Raw genomic sequence first — 21,578 nt, 5'->3', positions numbered from 1 at the left:
TGCACCCAGGGAAGCACTGCTTGCCAGGACCCCACCCAGACCCACTGCCAAGCCGGGTACAAGGGAATCCTGGCTAGAATCCTGCATGGCCCACTCAGGGAGGGAGACACTGGGTTCATCAGGCAGACAATGCCAGCTCCTGAATGGTTCCTCTGTGCAGGGTTCCCCCTCAGGACGGAAGGAAGGAACTATCTCTGGCTCCTGCTTCCTGCTGGGTGGATATCAGGGCATCGGAACTCGCACTGCGCCCCACCCGCACATCTGGGGTTCAGCGAGGTCCAGGGCTGACTGCTGAAGGCAAGGGATGCAGGCTTGGGCGTGGGATTCTGTTCTCCTAGTCAGCTGGTGCTCCCTAGCCCTCAGAGACAGGGGTAGCAGGAAAGGCCCGAGGGACCGGGGGCGCCGCTGAACTCCTTCCGAGGGGGGCGGCCACAGCCTCTCATCGCCTGCCAGGACTCGGGGGCCCGGAGGCCGAGAGGGGACTGCCAGGTGTGCGGAGGCGGGGTCCCAGGTCCCCGGCCCTATCCTCCCACCCGCCCCGCCCTTCCCGCCTCGGAGGCGCCGACCCCGGCCCGGGCCGCTTTGTCCCGCCGCCGCCCTACAAAGCGGCCTTTGTGGCCCGCGGCCTCCGCAGGACCCGATGACGTCAGCCTCTGTGACCAGCCCGGCGGGGCCAAGCGTGGACTGCCGCGCCCTCTGGCGGCCGACGGTGGAAAAGCTCGTCTACGAGCCCCGCCCGGCAGAGGAGGGCCTTTCACCGACCCCTCCCCACGGGCTCAGCCGGCTCACGGAAAAAAGTCCAGGGACCTTGCCTGGCTCTTGGGGTTCACCCACAGCCACTGTGGATCACAGTCACTGTCATCTGCCGCTCCCTCCTCCAGCAACGCACGAGCACTTCCCATAGCTTCATGAAAGCCTCTGAGACTCACTGGACACTCCTCCTGCTCCCGGTGTGGAAGAATCCCTTAGGAGATGAGCTTCTTAAGAAATCGGCCCCACTGTTCCAGGAGGCTGCCCCAGACCCAAGACTGCAGAGACGCTGGGGGTCAAAGGGGAGACCTAGAGGCCCCTAACACGTTAAGATGACTAGTCCAAGTGGGAAAACTGAAGCGATGAGTACTGGGCCTCAGTATGACCTGGCAGTTGAGTACCCAGGGCCAGACCACTATCACCTTAGCACATCTAAGCCTGGGTCTCTGCCTGCAGGAGAGAAGAATGCCAAGAAGGTCTTGGAATCTTTTTTTTTTCTTTCTACGTTTTATTATTTCAAACCAGGTGAACAATTCCATAAAACATGTGAAAAAAGCAAGGAAGTGTTCAACGCTGAAGGACCCGGGCCTGGGGCGAGGGCATGAGGGGCATGGCCCCTCAGCAGGCAGCGGCGGTTCCTAGGTTAGCGCTAAGGAGCTACGTTTAGGTTAATGGAGCCAGGGCCCAGGGCCACTGGGGTGGGGCCCTCAGTGATGTTGGCAGTTGTCTGGAACAGCCCTTGGAACCCAATTCTGTGGAGGGCAGGGTCGGGGTGCCACCCGCACAGGGGGCAACCAGCAGAGGGATGGGTGTAAACACGTAGACACACTCAAGGCACGGAATCACCGGAAAGGGGTTGGGTGGGTGCTGGTCAGGATCTGACAGTTTTAAATAGTTTTTTCTAAAAAGTTTTCTAGGTTTGCAGTTTTCTTTTTTTTTTTTTCCCCCTTTGACTTTCTTTTAATTAAAAAAAAAAAAAGCTACGAGAATGAGCAAGTGGACTGTGGTCTTCAGGAATGGTGGCGTCTCACGCTTCTTGTGCTTTTTCCTTTGGGGCCTCCGAGTGGCTTGGGGGTGGGGGCAGGTTGTGGGGGTGGGCAGGAGGCTCCCTGTAAACATTTGGTTGGGTCAGGGGCTGGTGTTAGGCAAAGCCAGGGGTCCCAGGCTGGAGAAGTGGGTGCCCCTCCAAACACAGGCCGTGGGAGACTCAGCATGGGCTCCCCTCCCCCATCACAGAACAAAACAATGGTTAAAACCAGAATGGAGGCCAGGAGGGGCTAGGGCACTCCCTGCACCTGGGACAAGGGCAGGCTTCAAACAGGGAGGCCTGTGGCAGTCCCTCCCCCAAGTCTCTGGAGCTGAGGGCAGGACGGTGGGGAGCCAAGAACAGAGAGGAAAGAAGGGGAAAAGCGGCCAGGGGGACAGGCGGGGAGCGTGGTCCTCTTGCCCCCGTCTTCCGCAGGGGCTGGGGTAGCAGAGTCGGCGGTGGCCCTGGAGGTGGGGGACAGTCAGGGCGTGGGTCGGGAGGGAGGTAGCCAGTGTGGGTCTCTCTGCCCACCTCCCTAGACGATGACCCTTCTCCAGTTTCCCCACCCACTTGTTACCAGGGACATGGTGGCCGGTTTTTTGTTGCTTGGTTACACACACACTGTAACCCCTGTTCAAGAATGAATGGGAGGGGAGACTGGAGCTCTGGCAGAACCCTCCCCACCCACCACTCCCAGGGGCTGGTGAGGCCAGCCTCAGCCCCGGACCCTCAGCTGGGTCCGAGGGAAAGATGGCAGAGGTGAGCACAGAGCTGGTCGTGCTGAATGGAGGGCGGCTGGGCCCCTTCTGTCATCTCGATCCTTCAGGCCAGTCCGGTGGCCTTGTGGGTGGGAACGTGAGTTTTCACCAAGGAAAATGGGGACAGCCCTCCAGTTGTCCCAGGACACAGCCCAGTGCTTCTACTGTCTGGACTGCCGGGCCTCCCTGTGCCCCGTCCTCAGTGCCCTACCCTGTCACCCTCCCGACTCAACACCCTGCGCCCCCCATGCCCCGCGCTCTGGTCTCTCCCGGAGTCCGAGCTCGCCACCCCCGGCTGGACACTCTGGCCCTCCCTGCCCCCTGGCCGGGCTCAGTGGCCCTCCCTGGCCCTCCCGGCCCGCCCCCCCGGCTCACCATCCTGCCAGGCCCCGCTGCCCCTCAGAAGAGGCCGCAGTCCTTCAGGTTGTTCTTGATGATGACGTCAGTGACGGCGTCGAACACGAACTGCACGTTCTTGGTGTCAGTGGCGCACGTGAAGTGCGTGTAGATCTCCTTGGTGTCCTTGCGCTTGTTCAGGTCCTCGAACTTGCTCTGGATGTAGCTGGCTGCCTCGTCGTACTTGTTGGCCCCTGCGTGGGTAGGCAAAATGGTGAGGACTCGTGCTATGTGGGCAGGCGGGCCCATCCCACAAGTCCAGAGAGGGTTCTGTGCGTGTGAACCAACAAGCCTGGATGTGTGACAACTATGAGAGTGCACAGGCACATCTGAGTGTGCAAAGAGGGGCACCTTATTGTGTGAGGGACGATGCCCAGTGACGTGTATGGGGTACATGCCCAAGTGTGTTAAAAGGGCCCTAGGGTGTACAGACACAAGTGTGTAAGCCTGTGAAGCACCAGCTGTGTGAGTGTCCCGCAGTTTACCCTCCTGTCCAGTGGGGGGCACCCGTGGGCCACCTGGTCACCACCAGCTCCTCCCCAGAGGCCCAGATCCCACACCTGTATACTCAGGGAAGCAGATGGTCAGGGGGCTGTGTATGATCTTCTCCTCAAACAGGTCCTTCTTGTTCAGGAAGAGGATGATGGACGTGTCTGTAAACCACTTGTTGTTGCAGATACTGTCAAACAGCTTCATGCTCTCGTGCATGCGGTTCTGGGGGCAGGACAGTGCTTTCAGCACCAGCCACCTCCCACACCTCCCCCAGCGCTCCCTTGCCCGTGGCCTCTGGGCCTCTCACCATCTCCTCGTCCTCGGCGAGCACCAGGTCATAGGCGCTCAGAGCTACACAGAAGATGATGGCTGTGACGCCCTCAAAGCAGTGGATCCACTTCTTCCGCTCAGACCGCTGGCCACCCACGTCAAACATCCTGCAGACACAGCGCCTCAGCTCCAGAAAAGGGAGTTCTGGGAGAAGCCCCCTGCCCCGTTTCGCGGACTGACCGACTGAGGACAGAGGCCTGCTCAGGGTAAGGCAGCTGCCTCCATGGTATCACCCACACTGGCCCACTTTCCCCCAGTTCTGGCCCAGCGGAGTGAGTGAGGCTGGTTAGCAGGGCAGATGGCTGCCACACGGGGCAGGGTCAGCAGAGGCTGTGAGCTGCTGGCCACCACACAGCCTTAAGGAACTCAGAGTGGGGCTGGGGGATCCCAGATGAACCCCCTTTCCCAGCACAGCCCTCAGAAGACCCCAATGTGAGGATCTCTACCCGTCACCCCCAAGGCTGGCTGCTCCCAGCCCACAAGCCCGCTCACTTGAAGTGTAGGTCTTTGAAGGTGAAGTGCGTCTCCACGATGCCCGTGGTCTTCACTCGAGTCCGCAGCACGTCCTGCTGCGTAGGGATGTAGTCGCTCTGGGCGATGCGCTCCAGGTCGTTCAGGTAGCTGCAAAGGGGTATGGGGGCGGGGGGGCATCAGTGGGGGCCAACTGGCCCCTTGCCCTTCCGTCCCTTTATTTCTCATCATAGCTCCTGACTCTTCTTTGCTTATTTTTAATTGAAAGATAATAGGTTTACAGTATCGAGTTGGTTTCTACCAAACTAACATGAATCAGCCATAGGCTTACCTGTGCCCCTCCCACTCGAACATCCCTCCCACCTCCCTCCCCAGCCCACCCCTCTAGGTTGTTAGCGAGCCCCAATGTCTGAGTTCCCTGGGGTCTTCCAGCAAACTCCCACTGGCTTCTATCTCACACAGGCCCCTGACTCCTTAACCCTTGCCTGCATGGCATCTACCGCTCAGCCGGGGGGCAACTCTGAGGCCAACCAGCCAAGCCCCAGCACCCAGGTCGGAGGCAGGCCTGCCCCACACAGGAGCCAGGGTGGTGGAGTTGCAGGAGAGGGTGGTGGGAGGGGGCAAATTAGTCCTGCGCTGAGGGATGCAGGATGCTAATCGGCGCAATTACGGCACCCGCCGCAGAGCAGCCTGGCATTTCCCCTGATGCAGGGCTAGACAGGTTCAGGCCTGCCAGGCCCAGTGGGCTCTCTGCCCAGCGCCCAGTAAAATTTGGGCTCCTCAGGGGAAGGGCATAACCACTTGCTTGGCAGGGGTCCCAGGGGCTCCCCACTACCAGCTCTCTTAATTAGTATTAATGCCGCCCTGGCCTAGCCCTGAGACTAGCTCAGCTGCCTGCCTCAATATCCTTGCTGTGCCCTCGGGGTTCGGGTCCACGCCTCCCAGTTACTGCCCAGGACTGATGTCTTGCTCTCGGGGCAGGGCTGCTGGGGCCAGCTCTTGGCTCCCCAACTGGCAGCTAGGCCAGAGGGAAATGACTTCAGACGCAGACACCGAAAAGAAAAACAGGAAGGGCTATGGGGAACCGTGACGCATGTGCCGTGACCTGCAAACTCTACCCCGCTCCCTAAGGAGAACCTCCAGCCTCATGGTGAATTCCACACCAGTTCTTCCCTTGTCTGCACCTGGGGGGCTCACCCCAGGGACCCAGTGCCCCACGGCAGCCTTGGAGGATTACTATGAGGAGGGGCTGGAGGACCCCTGGACCCCAGAGTGTTCCAATCTGCTCCCCACCCCTGGGTGATCTCATTGCAGCATAAACCTGCCTGGGAGGGCAGGGTCCATGTTTACTGCTGAATTCCCACACCCAGAACAGCGCTGGGCATACAGTGGGTGCTTAATGTCTGGGGAACGAAGGACAGGGATGATACAGGAGAGGGAAGGGGCCGGACGGTGGTTGTAACCAGGCCCTCCTCGAGTATCCCAAGCCCTGAGATGACAGGGGTTGATAGGAGCCACCTCTCCCTGCAGGCAGGACCCCAAAGCTCTACTGGCACTGAGAGCCTATGACTTCTGGGAGTAAACCCCCCAGCCCCTCCACCCCACCGTGTGTGGCTGTGACTCCACAGCTCCTATGGGGGGCATGCTCTCACAAGTGCGTTCAGGCCACTGCAGGGAGGGTGGGAGGCTGTACACATGACTAGGGCAAGGCTCAGGAATCACGGCCAGGCGAGACCAGCCTCCCACCCAGCTTCGGGGAGGTCCAACAGCCCCTCTCTGGGTGGGCTCAGGATGGGAAATGCAGCGAGAGTGGGAAAGCTGCTCAGACAGAGGGACTGGCTTAGGCAGAGGTAGTAGATGGGAGGTGAGAATACAGGGCCCGCAGCCTATCTGGGGGGCCCACCCAGAGCCCAAGGATGTCTCCCCACATCCTTCTTCCAGGCCAAACCCCAAACCACCAAGACCCTGGCTGACAGCACACAGACTCGTCGTGTCTTTGTGAGGGTGCTCAGGCCCTCTGGCTCAGGCTATAGCCCAGGTCTCCCCCTACTCCACCGCCAGCCTGGCCCCATGGAATGAGTACTCACTAGGCGGCAGAGTCATTGAGCTGGTACTCCCGTGAGCGGCCAAAGCAGGCCTGCACCCCGTGGTCAGCCCAGAGCCTCCGGATGACACCGGACAGGTCCTCAGGCAGCACACCCTGCTCCTCAGCCGTGCACGACAGCGCGAACAGCTGCCTGGCGTCGTCCTGGGCACAGCAGTGAGCAGTCAGTGCGTTGCAGGAGCACATGCCCACCCCACCGGTCAGAGGCAGGGAGGAGGCCTCCGGAATGGGCCCAGACTGGAGTGTTCTCAGCTCCCCCGGCACAAGGCCTGCCCTGAAGTGTTATGGGAGGCAGGCAGGGGCTGGGGAGTCCACGTACCGCGCGGGAGGGGTCGGCAAAGTCAATCTGCAGATTGCCCATGGCTTTGACAATGGCCATAATGGACTGGATGGTGTTGCTGTAGACGACCGCCCGGTACTGTCGGCACTCCTCCTCCGAGTAGCCATCCTCGTGGATGATCCTGGCAGCCAGGGGGCCGGGGTTAGGGTGTACCAGGCAAGGGAACCCCCAGTGGGCATCCGGAGCTACAGGGGCCTGCAGTAGCTACTTCAGACAGGAGGAGACTGCCTCTTAACCACTGGGGAGCAGAGGATGAACGTGGCCTCTGGCAAAGTGCTGGGCCCACACCTGGGGGCAGTACAGACCCCGAGGAAGAAGAGGGGAAACCAAGGTTTGCAGGCTGTCTCCTGCACACAGCACTTACTTCATCTGCTTGACAATGGTGCTCTTCCCTGACTCCCCAGCACCTGGAACAAAGGACACAGTGGGTCAGGGAGCAGGCCCACAGCAACTAGTGGCCGGGCCATGTGGCCCGGGAGGCAGGACCCATCCTTCCCATCAGTTGCAGATGGAAGCAGTCGGGCCTGGTGGGCCACAGAGCTACCAGGGGTGCAGCTGGCAGGGCCACGGGGGTGAAGGCAACCTAGGCCACCGGGACCCCATGGTGGACTCACTGCAGGCCCTGGCTTCCCACAAGGTCTGTTGCTCAACATGGTTTCCCACTGCCCTGGCTGAGTCCAGAGGCTTTGGCTGGAGACCTGAGGCTCAGTAGTCACCCTGTCATTCTCGCACACGCAGGCTCGCCACTCCACGGCCGGTGCTCCCCAAAGTGGCACCAAGTCATAGCTGGCAGAGGAGCCCTGCTTACTCTTCTCCCTACACCGTGAGCCGCAGCTGCCCTGGGGCCTGGATCCGGGCATGGCGTCATACCCCTGCCTTTCAGCCAAGGCCCAGCACCCTGCCTTGCTGGGCCGAGGTCTACTCTAAGCAGGTAAGACACCAGGACCTGGGGAACAGGCAGTGTCACATACACACGCGTACTGACTCGTGATGCTTCTTCTCCGGCCTGGCAGAGCCCTATGCTGTATTTCTCTTCGACCAGTGCTGAGGAATTCACTACCACTCTCTCTGGTGACTGTCAGAGCAGCTCCACAAAACAGGTACTATTTCTCCCATTTTACAGATGCGGACACTGAGGCTCAGAAAAGTCGTGGCCCAAGACCATGTAGCCAGGATTCAGAAGAGCAAGGAGGTATGTAGGATGATGAGGCCTGACCTGCCCAGCCCTACTCAAAATGTGGCTCAGATCTTACAGGACAGTGTCAGGGTTTTTTTTTTTTTTTTAAACAAAGCAGCTTCCCGGGCTCCATCCCAGACACAGAGCCAGATCTCAAGGGGAGATGCAGAAACCTGCATTCCCCAGGGAGCCTGTGCAGGGAAGTGTGAGACCAGGAAGGCCACTCCTCCCCTGGCTAGGGGAGGGGACAGGGCCTTAACGCTTCCCTTTTGCCACTCCCTTTCCTAAGCTCCAGGGAGAGTGCACCTCAGCTGGGCCCAACTTTCTCCCAGCCTTTGCCCAGACTGCACCCTCTGCTCTGCCCCAGCACTGTCAGGCACTACCTCTTGCCAACTCCAGTTCTTTGCCCAAGGAGTTCTCTCTGCCGGGCATACCTGCCCAATGTTCCACTTACACATGTCCCAACCCTCCTGATCACTGTGGTGGGTCTGTCCCTCTGACCAGCTCAACAGGGTGGGTGGTGGGGTCTGTGGGGGAAGCCACCCTTGGGAACTCTTGGCCCCCATATATCCCTCAGGGATGGTTAAGAACCTCAAAGGATGAAGGGGCTAACACACAAACTGCCATGAGCAGCATGAACGTCAGCACCGATGATCTCAGCACAGCTGTGAATCGTGCCCCCCAAATGTCAGTCACTATTCTAAAGCTATCCCGTTTGCTAGGTGGTCTCACAGCAAGCCCCGGGCAGAAGTCAGCTCTACCCTCATCTCCACCTCACAAATGAGGAAACTGAAGGATCTCCCTGGCGGTCCAGTGGTTTAAAACTCCAGGCTTCCAATGTAGGGGGCATGGATTTGATCCCTGGTCAGGGAACTAAGGTTCCATATGCTGTGGGACAAGGCTAAAACTTTTTTTTTTAAAGAAAAGGTGGTGTAGCAGGGGTGGAAACTGAAACACTGCTGTCAAATGGTTACAGCCCCTCTGCATGTGGCCCACATTGCCTCCTAACACTGTCCCAAGTGCCCAGGGAGCTTCAGCTCCGCGTCTCCGCACTGCCATCCGAGCAGCATTAGACCCTGCTTGCCAACTCCGGGTCTTTGCCCACCTGCATCCATTCTACCTCCTACCCCAGATCCCCACTGACCCAGAGAAACTGAGGTGTGGCTTGCAACCACAAGCCAGGGGCCTCCGTGAGGAGACTTCACACACGCCGCTTCGAATCACTGGGCTTCTCTGACCGTCCCAGGCCTGCTCCCAGGATCGGGGAGCGCTGCGGGAGGAGCAGCACAAACAGGCGGGCTCTGGGCAGGCTGGGGTGTGAGCCCCTCTACTGGTCTGACCCCTGGGCACTGCAGGCCCCAGGCCTAGTGTATTTCCCCTGGGCGTGGGCTGTGGTCAGGGGCAGCATTCCTCTCCATAGGGCTGGCAGGGGAGCGGCCAGGACAGGACCCCTCATTTAACACCCCTCACCTGTGGAGTGGGCCAAGGGGAGAGGGCCTGGGAAAGCCCAGTGGTGACGCCAAATCACGGAGGCTCTTCCCCGAAGGCCCAGAACATCCACGGGGCAGGGAGGACAGCGCTGAACTAGATGACCATGAACGAGGGCCAGGTGACACCTGGTTGTCCTTCCCAACTAGTCACTTGCTCCCAGAAAGCAGGAGGGAGGGCGGACAGCCTGGAGCAAAGGAAGACCCAGGAGCCTCGAGTCCCAGCCAGGACTGGGGGCCCAGTGCAGGAGCGGAGGCCAAGGGTGTGAAGTGATGGGTCACATCGATCACGTTGTCCTCAGGTGATCTGAGACTCAGAGTGGGCAGCTCTCTGGGGCACAGGGGACCTCAGGTGGGGGTGATCTGGGGACCACTGTGCACCTGAGGCATCAGTCTTCTTGTCTAGTCCTGTGATTACTCTCTTGGTAAGAGGCGTGGACCACTCCGTGACCCTGCCCAGAGATAAGGACACCAGCACAAACTTGCTTTGCATCTGATTTTCCTAGCAGCAGTGGCCAGGGCAGACCTTGAGGCCCTTTCCCTGTCCCCCTTGAGCTTCAGTCTCGCTTCCCCCTTCGAAAAATAGGACATATTCTTTGACCCCAGCAAGGGACAGGTGGACAAAGTCACAGAGCCCCCATCCCTGGACTCAGAGCAGTCCCTTTGTCTTTCCCACAGCTGTGACTCAAGAAGGAAGGAGTTAAGTGGCAGGACAAGGATGTGATGCTGGCAGCCAAGCAGAGAGCAGGGGAGAACACCAGGACAGAATCACAGGCGTGGCCCAGGAGGAGCTACAATGGATCTCAGGGGCTGGGGGCAGAGTTGGGTGGGGCCATGGGCTCTATCCAGTTGGACACCCTGGTTCTCAGGCAGCCCACAAGCGAGGTGTCCTAGGAGCTCCTTTTCCATTGGCGCCTGATGACACTTCCCTATTAGATAGGCTGGCACTTAGCCCGGAGTTTGCTTGTACCTTACTGATCCTAGGCACCCAGTTCTCCCCACCCAGCCCTGCACCATCCCTTCAGAGAAGGGGGCGTCACTAGCTCAATCCGGATTGCTGCAGAGGTGCTGGGGTGGGGGCTGGGGGACTCAGCCAGCAGAAGGCAGCAGGAGTCTTGTACCCATGGCGGGCCCACCAGGCGCTCCTTTCTCCAGCTGTGTGGGACCAGAGGGAGCTACAGAGGATCCCTGCAGTGCCCTCAGTGTTCTCGCTGGGCGGTACCTCTTCCCACCACCAAGGAAGCAGCCTCTGCAGCCCTTGCCCCAGGGCGCAGCTGCAGGGCCCCCAGCAGGCAGGTGGTAATTGCCGAGATGTGCAGGGCAACAGCGGCTGCTCTGCACTGGAACATCTGCTTCCACTCTGGGAGCCCTGGGCCCCAGCGGAGGAAGGAATAGATGGGGAGGGGAGGGAAAGAACGGCTCCACCTGCCTGAATGAGGCCAGCAGGCCCTCTGCGGGCGAGACAGGGCCCCCGGTCCAATGGCATGATGCTGATCCCAAGCCCCTGCATCGAGTTTCTGCTGCAGTCTATGTTGAAGCCTCTACCTCCCAGATGTGGCTTTGTCCTGCTGGGAGGCCCTGACTTGCCGCTTTCCTCTCCGGCCCCACTTTCCCTTCTATAGGAGCCATGAAGCCTTGAGGGGCCAGCTGGCCCATGTCATGTTTTCAGGTCCTCTCCCAGAGGGAGGTCCAGACCAACCACAGCCCTGGTGCCCACCTCAATCCTCCCTGAGATCTCCAAGAACAGCTGTCCGATCCTGCCCTGGCTCTGGCACCTCATCTGTGCAACAGGATACCACCACTATCTCATCCTAGGAGACGGGTGAGTGCCCGGCACACGGCGAGCGTTGAGATCAAAGTTATTATCGCTGTTTTCTTTTACCCTTCAGAAGAGGACAGAGTTCCCCAAACCTCTCATTTCCTGCAACCCACAGTGACCACGCTGCATAGGTCACTGCAACCACAGCCTGCAGAGGAGCCTGCCGCGGCCATCTCATTTTGAAGGCGTTTCTGAGGCTTTCGGACAAAAGCACAGCCCAGGGCAGTGGCCAGGGGCTTGAGAGGCTGACTCAGCAGTGGTGGTGGTTCCCTGCCGGGACTTGTGTAACCTGGGACTGGAGTCAGAGCCACGCACTCCTTTGCTGGCTTTCTGCTCTCAGTTCGTCACTTCCCTTCTACACAACCTGGCACTCCTACCCTACCCGGGCAGGGTACTCCTTCCTGCCCAGCAGGTCTCACTGCAGACACCGCTCCCTGGCTCTCTCTGCACCCTGAAGGCTGGGGAGCAGGGCTCCCTGCATTCGCTCTCGAGCTGGTGGGCTCCCCAGGAACATGTGGGGCCGGGGAGAGCTGCCAGCTGACGTGGCAGGCCTGAAGGCAGAGATTCTCAGAAGCAGCCGTGGCTCAGACCACAGGGTAGACGTGGGGTGCAGCCCAGCTCAAACCCACAGGCGGGGCCCGCCCCCCACTGCTGTCCTCCCAACACAGCTCCCCGCCCCCCTCGCTGGCCTACCCTGGTGGGCCGCTGGGGGAAGGTCGGGACGCACCCTGGGAAGCCCACCCCAAAGGCGGCCCTGGCACCACCTCCCACTCTCATCTCAGGAAGGTGCCACGTCTCCAGCCTCCAGCCCCCGCTGCTCCTGCTCCCGCCCCGCCCCGCCCCGCCCCCGCAGCATTAGGGTCCCCGGCCGGCCACCACCAGGGGGAGCCCGGCGGCCAGTGACCCAGTGGAGAGGGTGGGGGTTGGGCGGGGCAGAGGAGCGTTTGTTTCTGGAAAGCGGCGGCGAGGGGCAGCTGGGGGAGGTGCCTCACCCACCGCCCCCTCCCGAGCCTGGGAAGCCCTCGGCCTGCAGAGACGAGGCACACAAGGGAACAATGGGGATGGCGGGGAGGGGGAGAGGGCCCCGCCAGACAAAGGCCCTCCAAGCCCCGCCCCTGGCGTCTCTTCCTTCCTCCAGGTGCTGCGCTTCACTCCCTCCAAGGAGGCTCGGCAGGGGGCTGGCATGGGGTGGGGGGAGGGTCTAGGACGCACCCCGTGTGACACCCCCACCCACACGTGTGGCCTCGCCTTCCTCCAGGTGCCCCAGCAAAGCCGGAACCTCCCTCCCTCCAGTCTCTGCCGCTTGGGAAGCCTCCAGCGGCTTCCTGACGCCCATCAGGGTGCACTAAGGACCAGGGCCTGGCCAAGTCTTTGCTCTTGGGTGCAAAGGAAACAGGCCTCGGATTCTCCCAGGCACGGAGAGGGCTTTCCAGGGCAGGGCTGTGTCTCCTGCAGCGGGGCCCTGCCCACCGTAGAAAGGGAAACTGAGGCACTGGGTAAGGAAGGCCACGCTGGAGGACAGGAGGCCCTGAGACCTGTTCCTCATTGGCCACTGAGGCTGCATCCGGGTCTCACCTTCCACTGCCAGGCACTGCTAGACGGGGCCCAGGTCGTACACGGAGCCAGGCCATTTGGCACAGCCCTCTTCCTGATGCTTCTTCACTGGAGGAAATCGCCTTGCTCTTTTCAAAAGAGTCTGAATCACTATGGTAGACCCAGGGTGAGATGCCCATGTCGGGGGCTCAGTGTCCCTATCTCTGAAATGTACTCCTCAACGGAGTGTGCCAGGCGCAACGCCTGCCCTGAACAGCCTCCCTTGGGTCTTCACACCCACCCCAAACTCCACCCTGGGGTCCAGCCCAAGCGGGCAGTTTGTCTGTGAGCCCACAAGCCACGAACCAGGCTTGAGAAGCGTGACGTCACGGGACCCAGCACTGGGCACAGAGAGGGGCGACCAGCCTCAGGTCACACAGTGAGGAAGGTTGGGGAGAGTGCACTCTGGGACCTGGAGTCTGGACTGGCCATGAGGGTACCATGTTCATTCAACTTTGTGTTTGGCCTTGATGCTTCTGCCGCTTCTGTTCTTGCTCTCTCCTAGGTCCTTTAGAGTCCTCAGTTCCCTAGGGCCTGGCCTGACAAGCCAGAGCAGAACCCTGGGAACTCCGTGGAGAAGGGCAAGGCAACCGAACTTTGGATTTCAGAGGCCAAGAAGGATGAGGACCAGCTGCGGTCTGCCCATGCTGTGGCCAGCCCACTCCACGGACACATGCGTCGCCATACAGGAGCCCACTGCAGCCTTTGCTCTTAGTGGGGACCCTCAGCAGGACCACTCTTCCCTCTCCTCATCTGGACAAGCCCCAGTCTCCAGACCCGGCTCAGGGCCCCCACACCACACCCTGACAGCCTCCGAGCTTCGTCAGGCTCGGACTTAGTCCTCTCAAGCCCAGGGGTTGTGGGAGGCACAAACATGTTAGGGGAAAAGCGAAACACTAAGTTGCCTGACAGTGACCTGAGTATTCCTGTGAGGGGACACGGGCTAGGAGGGGAAGTGGGAAGCGAAAACGGGGGCACTTCTATTAGGACGAGGTCACCCCATGGCCACACAGCAGATTTCTGGCTTTAAGCAGGAAAAAGATTCACGCTCAGTTTTGGGTCCCACTCTCTAGAATAGATGGTCCCCTTAGAGTCCCCTAAAAGAAGAACCGAGGCCCTTAGGCATATGCAGGACACAGGTACCCTCAAAGCATCTGCCTGTCACCCTGACAGGCAGCTTGCCAACTGGGCACAGACTCCTGTGGGGTGACAACAGTTGGGGACAGGTGCTCAGAGTCACCACCGGGGTTGTCCTTTGGTGTCTCCATTCACATGATGTTCCCGACCCTCTTTCTGCATCAGTGAAACGGGTATGTCAGTCCCAGCTCCACAGGATTAAACACGAAGAGACCGACCCTATGCAATGGTCACAGCTCAATCCAAGGCAGCTACTGTTATCATCGGAGGGGAAACTGAGGCCCAGTGAAGGCACCCACTACCCAGGCCCAGTGGGTAGTGGGGTGGGGGAAATCCTTAGGCTGGATCAAGGGCTCTTCTGTCTACCTCCAGGCAGGGGAAACCCAGAGTGAGCTAATCCCAGGGCTCCTGCTCCATTTCCGGGCATTCATCTGGGCCTGCAGCCGGCCTTCCGGCTTTGGAGGGCAATGGCTGCTCGGGAACATGGGAGCAGCCCTCTGCTTTCCTGCTGCCCCCCCACCCCCCCCCCACCCCCCGCCAGCATCCCTCTCCCAGCCACCACTTCCTGTGGTCAAAGGAGGGGCCTGGAATCCTCAGAGGCGCCACCTTCTCGGAGATCCTGGGCCCAGTGGCCACTGGGGCAGGACAAGGGACAGAACTGTCTGGATTGCCTCCAACCCGGGGACTACCAGTAGGGGCAGCCCACGGGGCCCCCGCAAAGGTGGGGCTCACCTTCTAAAGCCCCCCGCGTTGACCTGCCTCACACTCCCCACCCCAGTGCACAGTGTGAGCGGCTCTTTGGCCTCTTCCTCTTTTGGGCTCCTCCTCCTCCAGCTTCTTCCTCCTTTTCCTCTGGTGTGGACACCACTTCCCCGAGTGGCCCAGCCCTGCTATGCAGACTTCACCACCCCTCCTCCAACCCTGGGACATGGTACCTGCTGCCATCAATACCGCCCTCCCCCACCCACCGCAAACCAGAGATTCTGAGGCTGTAGCAGCCTTGGCACCCTGGAATCCTCTGAGCCACAAGGACACCCTTCTCAGCACAAGCCTTGTATGATCCCACCTTTAGGCTTTGGCTCAAACGGGCCTGGCATTTTACTGCCAAGCCTTGGAAATGTACGCAGGAGGCCAACACTGAAGGGCCAGCCCAGGTTAGAGAGTGTGTGGCTATTCCAGGGAGACTATTCCCCCAGCCACCAAGATGATCAGAGCCCCAAGGTGCAACCTAAGGGTGAGGGTGGAGTGTTTGGGGTTTAGTAAGAACAAGAGCTCAGGGCAGAGAGGCTGGGTGGGGCTGGGCAGAGGAGCCCCACCCTGCACCTGTGGCTGACGGAGAAGCTGTCTGAGAGTATCAGGTACTAGGGCCATCGTCAGAGGGGCCCAGCCCTTTGCCCTCCCAGGGCCTTCTTAGGCAGGGCACATCAGTGGTGGCCTGCCAGAACCCATTAACCCCTTTCCCCCACTGACCTTTTAGGTTAGGACTCCTGCCCCCGAGATAGTGGGAAGATGAGATTAGAAGCTGGCCTGGGTCCTGCCTTGGAGACAGCACTCAGGCTCTGGGTTGGACGGTCTCATCCTCTGCTGGGGATGTGGGAGGCCAAGGCCTTGGTCCCTCAGATGCTAAGAGCTTAACTGAACAAAGCTTCCTCCATCCTGTTCCTGCCTAAAGAATGGGTGGCTTTTAGAGATGGAGACTGAGAGAGACAGCCAGGGACGGAGATCAAGGACAGGGTGTATAGGACCTGTGTGCCCCCACCTGTGGCCCAAGCTGCTGCAGTGCCAGCCCTTGCACTGCTGGAGCCTGGTGACCTTGCTGGGATCCCATCAGGTCCCACTCCCAGCACTACCTGCGGTCACTTGCTGGGTTGCTGTTAGCAGGCTTAGGATATCTATGATGCTAGCTGCAGCTCAGGCTAGCCCAGGGCCTACCCAAAGAGGCCCTTGACTGTGCCAGTCCCCATCTGGCAGCACAGGCTCCAACTCAAGCACAGTGGGTGGCTCAACACTGCCTCAGGGCCTGGCATGGAAGCCTGAGCTCCCCAGCTGGCCTCACTTCCACCTCCAGCCACAGGGGCAGATATTCCCTCTGTCCCCACCACCTGCTCTGCTCTGCTCCAAACCCTGCCCCTCCTGGGATGTCTTCAGCTGAGCTCCAGGGTCACTTCCTTTGCAAAACTGACCCGATTCACCCAGTCTCCCAGCTCAGGAGTAGCCCCTGAAGGACCCAGCTTCACTCCTACCCTAGAGGTACAACTGCTTCCATTGGCTGCACCAACACTGGGGTCACAGACAGGGGCTGAGCCGAGGGGGACTGGGCAGGCAGAGGGGGAGTCAGAAACGGTTTAGACCCCTATTCACTCCCTAGCTTGGGAACCCCAGCAGTGAAGCTACCGACTCCTGAAGACAAAGCCTGGCCTCGCCTGGGGGAGGGGTGGGAAGAAGAGACTCGCAGGCTCAAGCTGCCCCGCCCCCCATTCAAGTGCTAATGAGCTCCAGCAGGATGGCGGGATAGCGGGGATAGAAGGTGGTGGGGCAAACTGGGAAGCTGGTGGCTGGCCTGGGTACCAGCCCACTTGGTACCCCAGGGCCCTGCCACATCCCCAACCCTAAGCCCCCTGGGAAGGTGGCTCAGCCCCCAGAGGTTGGGCGCAAGGTCCCCAGGGCAGTGGGTCACTCCAGATGCCACCAAATATCTACAAGTCTCAACCTCTCACTCGCTGTGAGCAGCGGCCCAAGGGTCAGGGCCTCCATACTAAGGCTAGGCAACCTGCGAGCTGGGGAGATTCCTCCCCATCAAACTCTCAGCTCTGCAGGAGTCAGCAGCGGGGAGGGGGTCCCTCTCCTATTCTCACACCCACAGGTCTTGGTGTACCATCCGCACAACATGTATGGCTGCAGGCAGGCACCCCATCCCAGGCTGTGGATGAAGAGCAGAGCATCTACCAGGATTTCACCTGTAGCTGGGTTTCTCAGCTGCTGCACTAGGTGGAGCAGGGATCTAAACCTAGGTTTGTGTGATCCCCTCAGGAGGGTGAGCCCTCCTCCCTGCCAGGCCAGGCCTTCCTACTTCAGAACCCTTGCTGAGTTGGTCCCTCTGCCCCCAGTGCCTGACCCTGGTAAATACTGCTAATTTTTCAAGGCCAACTCAGAGGACCCCTTCCCAGGAAGGACTAATCCCCCCACCCCCGAAATTCACCGGCATCACTAGACTCTACCCATTACCCAGCCAGCCAGGATCCCAGGCTGGCCCTTCCCACTAACTCCTGCTACACCAAGCCCCAAGCAACAGCTTGAGAATTCCATATCCCTGTTCAGGGATGTGTGCAAATAGTTTCATTCTTTCCACACATACTTAATAGGCACCTACAGTGTGCCAGGCCCCTTGTGAGAGATAGACAGGACTAACGTCACAAAACTCCCTTCCTTTCATTTGATAAATCTCACTGAGCCCCTCAATGTCCAGTCTCCGCACTGGCCAGGCCAAGAATTCCCACAGTACTGTTCTGGTCTGAGCCCCATGGCTGTGGGGCAGCTCCAGCCCTAAGAGCTAGACAGGCTCTACTGCAGCAGCAGAGACAGCAGGCCTGCAACAGTCTCCAAACAGCCTGAGCTAAAAGGAAGAACGCAAAGCCGGTCTTCCCATATGAACAGCTAGAGTCCCTACTATGTGATCTGCAAGGAGTGGATAAGGGCTGTCTCCGGAGCCTGGCTCAGATGGCAAAGGATCTGCCTTGGATGCAGGAGGCCTGAGTTGGATCCTTGGGTTGGGAAGATCCCCTGGAGAAGGGAATGGTATTCTTGCTTAGAGAATTCCATGGACAGAGGCAACTGGTGGCCCGCAGCCCATGGACTTGCAAAGAGTCAGGTGTGACTGAGTGACTGAGCATGCACTGAGGTACCAGCAGAGCGTGATAAGACCACAAAGAAACAGCCTGAATTCTTCCCTCAGTCTCCCCTTGAGTCCTGGTCATTGGCCTTACACAGTCCTTGCCACCTGCCCATGATATGGCAGGCGATGGCTCACTGATCGCTATCTTACTGCTCCATCTACCCATGTCCAAGACCAAGTTCACACCAGTAGCACGTCTTTCATTCAACAAACAGACAATAGTTCCCAGGCTCCATGCTTGGCATAGAAGGCTCACAAATGAACAGGACACAGTCCTGCTCCAGTCGCGGGGGAGGGCAGCTGTGACGCAGACAAATACTGCGCTCTAATGGGGGGCATGGTGGGGGAGGGGCGGGCGGGGCGCAGCTAGAGGAGGTGCTTTACCAGCCTTGAGAAGGGGGTCAGGAAGGATCCTGGGAGGTGATCCCTGAGCAGAGTCTTGAAGAACAATCAAGTAGGAGTGAAATGGGGGGAAAGTACATCAAGTGAAGGGAACAGATGCAGAGTCCCAGGGGCAAGAGGGAGCTGCTGTATTTATACCAGGAAGCCTTCCTGGAGTCATCTCTCCTTTCTCTGTAGACTGCCCACACAAGCTCAAACAAATCAGAGTCACCCCTAAACACACACTCTGGCTTACTTTACCCAAAGTGCCCATGCTGAGGCCCCAGATTCTACCAGCGGATAGCTGGTCAACCAAGCTGAACTGGGTGGGGTTGGGGTATCTCTGAAGCAGAGCCGGTATCAGCAGCCCTGCTCCCCCAACCCAGCTGCCAGGGAACACCCTCTTCCCGGTGTGTACCACATTTGCCTTTGCCCCGGCGACGGACAGTGACTATGCTCGCCGGCTGGCAGGGCTCCTCTGGACGGGAAGGAGCCAGTATGCGGGTGGGGCAGCAGGCGTGGTTGGGCTGGGAGGGAAGGCTGGCAACTGCCCAGCCCGAGTCCCGTTGCCTAGACAGAGTCTTTCCGCTACGTGGGACAGGCGCCCAGCTCTCTGAAGCTGCCTCAGCTGGGTTCCCATCACCTCCCCCGTAACTGGACAGGCAAAGGACAGACAGCCAGGACCCTTCTCCAGGCAGTCTGGACAGACTGAGGGCTCAATTTCAGGCAAAGTTTGGTCTCCCAGCTCCTTACAGTGAGTGCATCCTCTGGAGGGGCTTAGCTCCCACTCCCCATCCTGGGCATGGCACTCCTCTGGCCCAAACCCAGGAAGCCCATTTCACAGTGGAAGCAAAGGCCAGGACAGGATGCTGAGACGGACTCCCCAGCCTACAAAGTGCCGAGCATTTCTATGGGACCCTGTACCCCTGGCTGCTGCCAGCTCAGTATGAGAGGGGTCACCAGACCCAAAACCTGAGCTGGGCTGGGATGCGGTCAGCACAGAGAACCAGACCAGGGGCCCTGTGTGCCCCAGCGCCATGGCCCAGTCCCACATCTCTTCGGGCACCACCATAACTGTGATCGGTCTGGGAAGAGGCTGGCTAGTGACCCCCTGGCTGGGCCCTGGGAGGCAGCAGTACCCGAAGCACCCTTCCCAGGCCCAGCGGGCAGCATCGATGGGCATTCTGCCGCGTCGACACCCACTAGCTGCCGCTGCCGCACTCGCAGCAGAGACAGGAAGAGGCAAGCGCCCAACGCAAAACAGCCCAGGAGGCTGGGCCGCCGCCCCTTCCCGCCCCTTCTCTTCCTCCCCGCAGCGGCAGCGGATGCCATTTTGAAACCTCCGGGGCTGTGCCCCTGAGGCCAGGCCCCCAGGGACAGTCAACAGATGGGCCCAGGATGGAAGACACACTGTCCCCTCGGCCACATGCTCAGCATGAAAAGCCCCACTTTTCGCAGCCTGGGGACCCCAGGGCAGCTCTGGGGCTGAGGGGCCACACCCCCCACATACATGGTCCAGCCCCCAACATGCCCGCGAGGGCCTCCTTCCCCACTTGGTTTGAACTCCACCTCACCCCCAATCAGGCTGCCACTGGGCGCACCACACCTGCTCCCAGTGAGAGGCTGGACTGGGGCAACTACCAGGCCCCCAGCCTCTCCACAAGTCCACTTCAGATGCCCACCCCCTAGCAGGCCCCCTACTACTCAACCAGCTGGTCCACCACTCCCCCCCTCGCAGGGCCTCAAGGTCCGATAGGCCCACCCACTCTCAGAAGCTACGTCCTAGGCCTTTGGGCCCAGAAAGGGTGCGGGAAGCCCAGCACCCGTCATCGGCTCTCCTTGTCCCGCCCGCCTGCCGGGGGCAGCAATATGTCGGCTGTCTCACCACTTCCACTTCCCCCCACCCCTCAAGCAGCCACCATCTTTCCCGGCCTTGGAGCCGACGCAACCCGAACTCCTCCACACTCTCTCCTAACCCCAGATCCCCGCCTCGCTGGCCCAGACAGGGCTTAGAAACTGGGAAACGGGTAGCCAGCAGAACTCCCTGGGCAGCTTGAGGCCTGGTCCCCTCCCCCAACATGACCAGTGGAGCCCTTAGCGGGTCTGGGGCCAGTCCTTTCAGTCCAGCCCACCTGGTGCAGGAGGCGGGTGAGGAAATCTGGAGAAGGCTAGTGTGGGAGAGAAATTAAGAGCAGGGGAGCAGAGGGTTTGAGGAGAGATGCATGCAAAGAGGGAGCTGGTGGGCCAGATGCAGGGAGCAGGGGTCTCTAAGGGTTTGGGGGCTTTGGCTGGAAGGTGATCTCCTAAGCAGTCATTCCACTTGAGAAGTGCAAACCAAAATTCCACCTGAGAAGTCCCTTGGGATCAAGGTGCACAGGTGGAGGATACAGGGTCCAGAGTAGAGATGGGGCACCGAATGGGAAGGAAGGAGGGAGTGGGGGCCTGGGGGGGGGGGGCCTGGAGATACTCAGGCCCAATAGGAATAGGGGGATAAGTGAGGGAACAGGTGGTGCCTGAAGGTGAGGGCCGAGTGGGATGGTAGGGGGTTGGGTAAAGTCTAGGGAAGTATGGAAAGACAGGCAGGGGGTTCTGAGGGTCTGTCAGGTTGGACAGTGAGAGTGGGTGGTCAAGCAGAGTTCTGGGCAGCGGGTGTTGGGGCACTGGTGGCTGTGTTTGGGGGTTTGGGCTCTGGGATGAGTTGAAGATGGGACCTATGGGCTACAGATCAGAAGTCTCGGCCAACCCAGAGTTTTGATCCTTTTTTCTTTTTTGTTATGTCCTTGCCGCGCGGGTCTGGGGGGTTCAAGTCCAGGTGTGGGGATCCAGGCCGAGTCTGGGAGTTCGAAGCCCTAGTCCGCAGGTCAAAGCTGGGGATTTGGGCGGGGAATCGTGGGGTCCCAGCGCAGGGCGCGGCCTCACCCAAGAGCAGCAACTTCACCTCCCGCGCCGCCTTCTCGCCGTCTTCCCGCAGGTTCTTGTCGATCATCTTGGAGCGCTCGGCCGCCGCCTTGTCCTCGGCGCTCACGGTGCAGCCCATCCCGCCGTCCGCCGGCCCGGCCGCTGCCCGGCCCCCACAAGGCCCCGGCCCGGCTCGGCCCCGCCCGACCCCACTCCGCTCACGCCGCCGGCCCTCAACGGGTAGCTCCCGAGTCGGCAGTTCCGAGCGTCTGCGGGCGGTGCCTTCTAGGCCGCCGCGCACCGACGGCAAGGCGGGCCGGGGGTGGGGCCGGAGCGAGTCAGGCCTGGGACTGGGCCCGGGCTGGGCCGGAGGCGGGGCCATAGGAGATCTGGGACCGCTGATTGGCTCGAGGGCGGAACGAAGACGAAGTTAGGCTCAGCCCAAGCTCGGCCCGGGCTGGAGGCGGGGCCACGCAGAGAGAGAGCTGCAGGGGTTGAGCCTAGCCCAGAAGGACCCGGCGGAGGG

General features: G+C 60.2%; 1 protein-coding gene across 1 annotated transcript; it reads right to left on the bottom strand.

Annotated features, from left to right (window-relative positions):
• Window positions 1-1,675: 1,675 nt before the first annotated feature.
• GNAI2 (G protein subunit alpha i2) lies at window positions 1,676-21,251 on the bottom strand. The gene is made up of 9 exons (XM_052649856.1): window positions 21,074-21,251; window positions 7,033-7,075; window positions 6,648-6,789; window positions 6,312-6,472; window positions 4,246-4,374; window positions 3,731-3,860; window positions 3,492-3,645; window positions 2,911-3,125; window positions 1,676-2,241 (listed from the first exon to the last, which is right to left on the bottom strand). Exons 1-8 carry the CDS (start codon window positions 21,189-21,191, stop codon window positions 2,935-2,937), a joined length of 1,068 nt encoding a protein of 355 aa, XP_052505816.1. The 5' UTR covers window positions 21,192-21,251; the 3' UTR covers window positions 1,676-2,241; window positions 2,911-2,934.
• Between the last annotated feature and the right edge of the window lie 327 nt (window positions 21,252-21,578).

Source organism: Budorcas taxicolor, chromosome 1 (genome assembly GCF_023091745.1).
Source record: "Budorcas taxicolor isolate Tak-1 chromosome 1, Takin1.1, whole genome shotgun sequence".
In the NCBI taxonomy this organism is placed as follows: domain Eukaryota; kingdom Metazoa; phylum Chordata; class Mammalia; order Artiodactyla; family Bovidae; genus Budorcas; species Budorcas taxicolor.
This window is presented reverse-complemented; position numbering and strand designations above follow the sequence as displayed.

What these genes read in the sequence shown, in the direction of transcription:
- GNAI2 (XM_052649856.1), bottom strand. Translation starts at nt 21,191, where the DNA reads ATGGGCTGCACCGTGAGCGCCGAGGACAAGGCGGCGGCCGAGCGCTCC. An exon ending in ACCATTGTCAAGCAGATGAA is followed by an intron (nt 6,790 to 7,032) that starts GTAAGTGCTGTG and finishes CCTGGCTGCCAG; the next exon opens with GATCATCCACGAGGATGGCT. An exon ending in TTCAAAGACCTACACTTCAA is followed by an intron (nt 3,861 to 4,245) that starts GTGAGCGGGCTT and finishes CTGTGTCTGCAG; the next exon opens with GATGTTTGACGTGGGTGGCC.